General features: G+C 38.4%; 1 protein-coding gene across 4 annotated transcripts in view; it reads left to right on the top strand.

Annotated features, from left to right (window-relative positions):
- The first annotated feature begins 267 nt into the window (after window positions 1-267).
- The window catches only part of LOC109087598 (roundabout homolog 2-like), a 141,836-nt gene continuing 132,808 nt past the window's right edge, over window positions 268-9,295 (top strand). For 2 of the 4 annotated variants that reach the window (XM_042732791.1, XM_042732789.1), the window contains exon 1: window positions 268-832. In XM_042732791.1, coding sequence (XP_042588725.1) covers window positions 676-832 — 157 coding nt within the window. In that variant the 5' untranslated portion in view covers window positions 268-675. The remainder of the gene's footprint in view (window positions 833-9,295) is intronic. The other 2 variants (XM_042732790.1, XM_042732788.1) reach the window with 1 other exon arrangement.

Here is a 9,295-nt window from a genome sequence, read left to right as displayed (position 1 = left end):
GGAATACACGCACATGTATACGGATCCACCGGCGGGACAGTGTATCGTCCTGTTTATGTATGCCTCCAGGGATGATTATTAATCCAATAATTAAACATTTATTGCCAACAGCACCTGCTCTCCCTTCTTTCGGTGACCCCTGGGGACTCAATCACACCATCACAGGAAGAGGGGAGGGAGGGCTGAGGGAGGAGGGAGAGCGAGACGGAGCGAGGGATAGTGGGAGGGGTGGGGAAAAAGAGCAGCGATTCGGGAGGGTCATCAGATAGCCAGATTCTTTCACACCAGCGAGGTGTTATTGTGCAGAAGGACAAACGTGTGTGAAGTTATGTGACTCCAGAACAAAGGACAAAAGACCAGGACGAATTTAACACGTCCCACAAGAGAAGAACAACAGAAGGATGAAAGAGGGGCACCCCCTTCACTGAGACATCCTTCCCGGATCTGACAGCTAATGAGAAAAGTTCTTCTTCTGCCTTAATGGACTTTTATTGTCATTTTCATGCGACATCTGATTGTCTCCAATAGGACTCAGTTGAGGAAATAAGACTTTGTAGAGTGAGGAACTCTAAACATCTACTCTGAGAACGAGAGGACTGTCAAACACGTTACAGGAGAGACAGAAGAACACATAAAAAGAAAGAGGGACCACGTCCCTCAGCAGCTACAGCAGAGATGCTGCGCTACCTGATAAAGACGCTTCTACAGATGAATCTGTTCACCGATACCATCCGCGATGCCACCAACGGAACCGACCTGTTCTTCAACATCTCCTCCATCCCCTCGTTCAACTCATCTCTGCTGGACTGGGCTAACTTCACTGGTCTAAATGGTAAGGTCTATCGTTCTCTTCAGTGTTTCACTGTAGAGTTAAGAGTCATGTTAAGGCTGAAATGTTATACACTGCAATAAGTGGTACCTACCTGATTTAAAGTAGTTTTGGTGGTATATATGTATTTATTTAGGTCGATTCAGCAATATTAAATAATATTTTTGACTGGAATAAATATATGTATTTATGTACATATGTGTATATCAAATATTCTAAATGTATATTCAAGCATTAAGCAATGTTTAAAATACAACTTTTCATGTTAAAATGTTTTAATTGACACCTGCCAAAATTGATAAATGCTATAAAGTATTGTTTATTGTTAGTTTGTGTTAAATAGAACCTTATTGTAAAGTCTTAGTTTTTCTTTTCATTCTGAGATATAACTTTCATTCTGAGATTGATGTATTATGCATCACTGAGATCTTACGTTTCTCAGATCATCTGAAAAAAGTTTGCTTTACGTTGTACAGGTTAGGAGTGTGTATCAGATCGATAACTGTGATTTTTATTTCTTATAACCTGTTTTATTTTAGAATGATATTTGATAGAAGATTTTTGTTGAGCACTGAGCACTTTTGGAGCAAATTTGATTTCAATAGACCTACAGTATATAATACCAGAAAGTTATAAGGTAAGAATTCGGTCTTAAAATGATTGTTTTGTTTCATTGAATTTGTCTCAAGCTTTCATGGTCTTTAGTTTCTGAACCACAATCAGCCAAACACACTCAGTGCGGCTCAATATTGATGGGATGCTTAACTTAATTTTCTAATCAATTGAGCATGGATCCAGCTGAAGATCTGCACGGAATATTAAATAAGAGGAATATTGAATCCTTCAAACTGTGCTGACCAGCAGTGCCTTGAAGATCTGATTTGAAAAGTCCTGTTGAAATGTAGTTATCCCTTATAGAAGCTTTCTATATGTGAAGGATGTGGTGGATCTGTATGGATGAATTTCCCCCATTGTCACCGAGTGTGTGAGAGTGTCTTTAAGCAGTGTGTGTAATGGGAATCTCCCGCTGTGGAGTTCTGCTCAGTGGAGGTAATGATAAAGAGCTGAGTGAGTGAGTATGTGTTAAGGTAATTAGGAGGAGGTTATTTTACCTTGATGCCCATTTAATGAGCCTTCATGCATGTGGCAGTGTTGAGATCAATAGCACATACTTCCTAAACACACGCCTCCATTCATACTCGTCACACTCACGGCTATTTTCTCAATCTCTCAAACTCTCTTTCTGTGCTGGCAGACTGACTCGTTCACTTACTGTCATCTCACATGCTGCCTGTTCCAGCAGCTCTCATTCTCATGCCTGGCTTTTGTTAAGAACAACTGACTTTCCTTTCCTTTCCTTTCCTTTCCTTTCCTTTCCTTTCCTTTCCTTTCCTTTCCTTTCCTCTCCTTTCCTTTCCTTTCCTTTCCTTTCCTTTCCTTTCCTTTCCTTTCCTTTCCTTTCCTTAACCCATCCATCCATGCTTAAATCTTTCTTTCTTTCTTTCCTTCCTTCCTTCCATCCATCCATCATTCTTCTTTATTTCTTTCCTTCCATCCATCCATCCATCCATCATCTTTCTTTCTTTCTTTCTTTCTTTCTTTCTTTCTTTCTTTCTTTCTTTCTTTCTTTCTTTCTTTCTTTCTTTCTTTCTTTCTTTCTTTCTTTCACTTTATTTCTTTCTTTTCAATCCATCCATCCATCCATCCATCCCTTTCTCTTTCTTTCTTTCTTTCTTTCTTTCTTATCCATCTGTCCATCCATCCTTCTTTCTTTCTTTCTTTCTTTATTTCTTTCTTTCTTTCTTTCTTTCTTTCTTTCTTTCTTTCTTCTTTCTTTCTTTCTTTCCTTTCCATCCATCCATCCTTCCTTCTTTTTCTTTCTTTCTTTCTTTCTTTCTTTCTTTCTTTCTTCCTTTCTCTTTCTTTCTTTCTTTCTTTCTTTCTTTCTTTCTTTCTTTCTTTCTTTCTTTCTTTCTTTCTTATCCATCTGTCCATCCATCCTTCTTTCTTTCTTTCTTTCTTTCTTTCTTTCTTTCTTTCCATCATCCATCCATCCTTATTTCTTTCTTTCCTTTCCATCCATCCATCCTTCCTTCTCTTTCTTTTTCTTTCTTTCTTTCTTTCTTTCTTTCTTTCTTTCTTTCTTTCTTTCTTTCTTTCTTTCTTCATCCTTCCTTTATTTTCTTTCTTTCATTCTTTCCATCCATCCATCATTATCTTTTCTTCCTTCAATCATTCTTTTATTTCTAACTATTTATCCATCCACCCAGTATTCCTTTTCAACCTTCTACATTCTTTTATTTTCTTCCTTTCATCATTGTTTCCTTCTTTCCATCATCTTTTCTTTATGCATCCTCCCGCCTTTCTTAATTTTTTTTTTCCAGAATCCTTTATTTTTTTTCCATTTCCACCCCTCTCTCTTTCATGTTGTCTGTGTTTCTCTGCCACTCTTCTTCATATCCTGATGGTTAACTTAATGTGCTCTAGACTCCCTCCCTGCTCTGTTTCAATGTACAGTTTCATTCACAGCTGCTTTGTGGAAAGAGAGTGAGAGAAAGAGAGACTGTCAGAGAGCGAAGAAAAGAAAGAGTAGTTTTTTCCCCAGAGATGGTCATGTAGGAGGTAAATTTGCTTTTGAAATGTACCTCTGAAAAGAAGCTTATCGCAGCTTGCGTTATCTGATTTAGTGAGCAATGATAATACTGAGACTGTAGCACCACTGAGACCTCTGCTCCCTCTGCACGTGTGTGTGTGTGTGTGTGTGTGTGTGTGTGTGTGAGAGAGAGAGAGAGAGTAAGGGAGTTTGGATGCTACATGATCAAAACCAATACTCCCCCTGTCCTTTTCCCCAAACACTGCCAACACTGCACTGATTGAAAGCACAAAACACACTCAAACACACACTGCCCAGCTCTGGGCAGCACGTCTCCATCTGCTGACAGATATGAATTTGAATTTTGCATCATGCTGTGTTTGTTTAGCCTCCCGTGTGTTTTTGAGTGTGTTTGTGTCATTGTGTAAATACATTTTGCACTGAATTACTTAGCATTTTATTATGAATTTTGCAATAATATTGTTTATACATTGGTTCAAATGAATATAGAATTTGATCTAATAGTTTCAGGAAGCACTTTGTGTATATTTGCGAGTTTTGGGGTAATAATGATAACAATTCCTTGCATTTATATAGAGCTTTTCTGGCGTACTCAAAGCACTTTCTGGGTACTCAAAGCCCAATGTGGTGGTGTGTGGGATACGTGTGTGTGTTTGTGTGTGTGTGTGTGTGTTTACGTGCTTCTGAGTAAATCAAGAGATGTGAGAGTATTACTCCTGATACTGCTCTTCTTTGTCCACTGCATTCACCAATACGATGTGCTGATTTTTATAAAATGAGTACTCAGCCGGCTGCTGGCCCTCTAAACTAATCGAAGACAGGGGGAAATCAATAGCGCCTGGTAACTAATACAGGAAGAAATGGTGAATTCACAGAGACAGAGTCTATAGGAATCTTGTGGTAATGCATAGCTGACCAATGTGCAATGTGTCTACATCTGGCAGCATCGTCCCAGCTGAAAGTGGAAAAAATGGAAGTCCAGACCCTTTTGATTCGGTTTGTGTAACGTTTTCTGTTTTTCAGAATGGTAATTGACCCGATGCAAGAAAATGAAATTTTCGTTGACAGTCCAGCCTGTCATGACAGCTTATTTCAGTGACTAATCTGACAATGAATATAAATTCATGAACCTACAATGAATAGTGACAGCAAATGAGTTTTGCCATGTGAGGAAGCACATTGCACCTGAGGCCGTGGCTGTGAGGTTTCCAGTGGATTCCTGTGCTTTCATATCAACGCAGCATCCTATTGTGTGAATGGGTCTAATATACACATTTTAATGAGACCACTCGGTTTCAATGTGTGTCAGAGGCAGTGACAGGCCGTCCTCTCGCTTTATAAATCTCAATTAGTTTGTTCGCAAACATACCTTATATTTGAGGCAGTATAATTTCGCAGGTTTGATTCAGTCAGAGCCGAGTCAGCACTTCCACACTGCGCTGTACTTTAGTATATACATCATTTTGTATTTACGCTTAGTTTTGTAAAGTCATTTCATGTAGCTTTTGTGTCTACAAGCGATGATGCAGCACAGAAGAGCTGTATATATTTTTTTTCATTTTCCTTTTTTGTCTATTATTAATCCATACCGCAGTAGGGGGCTGATCCCATGTTCTCTAATTGGCTGTGTTGTTATCGGGGGTAACGGGGCTGTGTTCTAATCCTGCTGTGCTAATGTTTGTGTTTGTGTGCTCAGAGAGGTCAAGTGGGCTCAGCCCTCCCTCATCTCACGGGTCTTTTACTCCCTCCGGGCTTAAAAAAAGGCATCTTTAGGGCAACAAACCTTCTACATTTATCATGTTTCGGTGCTTGTTCATCTTCATTCATGGCCAGATTTGTCAACATTCCGCTGAGTGAATGAATAACTGGAATGAAAGAAGAAAATAAGTAAAAAAATGCTTTTCAGACAAATCCTTCAGAAATTTAGCCATACTATAACCATACTATATCTTAGTATATTCCATCAAAATACTGTAGTTATCATATTTTTACAGTAAAACTACTACTCAGTTGTCATGGCTTGATGCATGTCCAATTTTGTTCATTTTCAGGAAAAAGGAGAAAAAATGATGCAATATAATATAACTGCAAAATAAATCATTCCTCTATACAAATTCTTCAAAAACTACCACTGTAACAGTAGTTTCTACTAAAATACCATAGATACTGCTGTAAAACTTACAGCTTGATATTGGCACCTAAAAATGCTACTAGACGAAATAAGAGAATGGAAAAAAATAAACACTGTTTACCTTGGTAATTTTTTTGTTAGGGGTCTTAAATTGGATAGAGATGGATAAAACCCCATTTACTAAGGCAAATTATAAAAAGGAATAATGTGTGAGACCCTTGTGTGAATTACAGGAATGTTCTGGATTCATAATAAATAAATGCTTACAGTATTTGTTCATTAAGGTTTTTGTATTGAGTTTTGCATAGAACTCGGATGCCTGTAAAAGTGAAGAAGTAGTTCATATCTATATAATCATGTTTATCAGTTGCAATTTAGAAAGCTGATTTCTGGTACACATATAGAACATGTTTTTCTTACTTCTAACACTTCTTTTCAGAATTGTTTTCGCTGTGACTTAGATCTGTTGTACTAGAGTTTATCAGCTAATAAAATCTTAACGCCTCCTTCCTCGGCTGTCAGATATGCAATCTAAATGGAACAGCATGGACACACATCCAGCTATGTTTGTTCGCAATACAACCTGGAATGCAAATCAGCCCCACATCTGTGCCAATTCCAAAGGCTTTCACCATCATTAACACACTAATCGTATGTGCTGAGACACACACACTCGCACACACACACACACACACACACACACACACACACACACACACACACACACACACACACACACACACACACACACACACACACACACACAGTTTTAAAGTGAGAGAGGTTAATTTCTCAACCACCCATCATTAAATCTGACCTTTTCACTGCAACCTGAGACAGTTCAGTTGGTCAAGCTATATATCATCAAAGGAAGAGAAAATAATATCAGATAAAGAAACTCTATCTGTCTATCTTTCTATCTGATGGTCTTTCTGTGGACATAATTTTATCTAACACCACTTCTTCTCTCCTTCCACCTAATCTATATGTCTCTCCATCTGTCTCTCCCTCTCACATTATTTCAAGCGATTTCTCTCCCCTACATCAGTCCTTCAGAACATCAGGCTATGAATAACATTGTGAGGAGCGATGTGTCATGTAGCAGCAAATGACTGTCATTTCTGCTCCTGGGCGGACAGATGAGCTCCCTCAAGCTTAATCAGACACAAACTTATTCACTCTATATCCTGCACAACTCCTCCCTGTCGCTGACAAGCTAATCCAGGGTTTTAATAGCCCCCGTGGCTCCGGATGATATGCAGAGTTATGTACATATCAAAACGTGCATGGAAATCAGTTACCGACTCCATCTGCATGTGTGAAGGTGACTAGCGCAAGAAAGGCGGGTTCTCAAAAGACCTGGCAACCCAACGGTGTTCGCATGCATATGCAAATGACTTCAAAATGACCCTTCTCAACTTCATCAGTAGTCTGAGGATTTTTAGAAGGGTATTGCAGGTGTGGGCTTGAAGAAGGAAATAGATGTAGATAATCATATCACAGTAATTAAGTACCCTCATGTTTAATATACATACCATAGGTTAAATAGAATTTAAATTCAATTAATGCACTCTATTATTAATAACCTTAAGTAGTAGAATCAGATTTAATTAATACTTAGAATGTTTGTTTGTGTGCTTGTTTATGTGTGTATAAGTGCAAAATTATGCGCCTCAAGTAAGATTAATGACAGCGGTCCTGACCTTTTTTTTTAAATATTAACCTGTCAATCAACCTAGCAGTGTAGCAAATATGTATTTCTGTCTTTCTTTGACTATATTACCCTGTGTATGCTGATACCATTACATCGCCATGAATGAAAATCACCCAAAAATGTATTAGATATTTCAATTACAGCACTGTATATTGAATCAATTTATTTGTGGCAGAGTAATTCAGCTGTGAGCCGAATTTAACACTGTGTCATTCCTTGTTGTACGGTCCTTTGGGGGAAACTCAAGTAGGCGTGAAGTCAATGAAGGTGTGGGGCTCACTGTGTTGATGACGGAGGGGTCAGGGAAAGGGGTCGTGACCCCAAACCCTCCTTCTCATCGTTACATAGAGCTGAGTTCATTTATTTCTCTCTGTCTGACACAAGTCAATGACAGAAGCCCATGCTGCCTGCAGCCCAGCGGTCTGGTCCACAACCCTACACATCTGCCCCTCTGCTTTCTTATGCAAATGAGGGTGATTCCTCTAGCCATAATGGAGAGCTTGGTGTATATACACACAGATGTACATAAGTTCACTCATGCACACACACACTTACATTTGCATACATTTATGCTTATTAAAATCACATGCATTTATGCATATTAAAACTAGTGTTTACAGAGCTAAACGGGGGACATATAGAATGACATGCATTTGCATGCACATTATGGGGTAGTTTGTAAAAAGCAAACTTCTTTTTCTATTGTCTCCGCTACTGCAGACTGTGTGGACAGAACAATCATGAATATTCATGCAGGCGCACTGATTTGCACAAGCGGTTTAACAAATTAGATGTTCTTTTTGGAAGATTAGTAGAAATAATTTCACTGTGACGAGTAAATGGCATGCAAGATTAGATGAAAGCACTGAATGTTTATCTCATAACTTGCCTTAAGTTTTTTGAAAGATTTTAGCATGTTTACATAACTGTCTTGAAAACATTGACAGTCAATATGCAGAAAGTGATTGTGTTTAAGCACAGAATCATTTTTCTAATTCATAATAATGAACATGAATTTATATTGATATATATATATATATGATATATATATTCAGTTTAGCCTAAATATATTGAGAAAAAAATCATGGACATTATTGCAACCATAAGTCCTTGTGATGTTGCATAAGCAGACATATGTAATGATAGTTTATCATGTGCTGTGATTTATGGCTGTGGATTTTTTTTTTTACCATTGGGCTATTTTAGTCTTTGTCAGGATGTGATTGCAGTGGGTATTGATTGATTAACTTGTATCGCTAAGAGCCCACTGATTAGAGAGAGCGGACAGGATGGATGAATCTTTCTCTCCGTCTATTGAGAGCTGAGGCCTGCAGTGAACCTCTTCCAAGCCAATCAATGTGTATTTCACACTTAAACACTAATTAAGTCGTTAGAGGGCAGCAGTGTCAGTCCTGCTTGGGTGCTTGCACACACCACACACACACATTACCCTCCTCATGGAAGTGTGTGTGTGTATGTGTGTGTGTGTGTGTGGAGGGGGGCAGAAGGGTGATGTGCCAGCAAAAAACCCTTGTGTTATCAAATATGCACACTCACACACTCTCCTGTGTTGTTAATAATGTGTGTAAAGCTGTGCTGTGCCATACATTGTAACATATGCGGGTCTAATAATCTGACTCATAATCACTCTAAGGACTGCTGCAGATCTGAGAAAACAGCGAGCGTAAACAACAACAGTAAACTAATCTTCACACGCTGTGCTGCTGAATAATTACACATCGAGCTGTGTCACATAGCTGCAGATTAGAGTGCAGAGTCCATGCTTGAGAAATTAAATTTAGAGGATGCTGTTGCAATAGTACATTGATGGTGACACATGCTGTTAATTTTTAAAATACTCAGCCATAAATCATAGCACATGATGAAATATTGTTACACATACGTCTGTCTGCTCATGTATCTGCAACATCATTAAATATAGTACACAGGTTTTGATTTATAATGGATGAAATTTGTATTGAAAGATAACAAGTCCATATTTTTATG

This window comes from Cyprinus carpio, chromosome B10, assembly GCF_018340385.1.
Source record: "Cyprinus carpio isolate SPL01 chromosome B10, ASM1834038v1, whole genome shotgun sequence".
In the NCBI taxonomy this organism is placed as follows: Eukaryota; Metazoa; Chordata; class Actinopteri; order Cypriniformes; family Cyprinidae; genus Cyprinus; species Cyprinus carpio.
The sequence above is the reverse complement of the archived record's forward strand: the minus strand, read 5'-3'. Positions and strand labels throughout refer to the sequence as shown.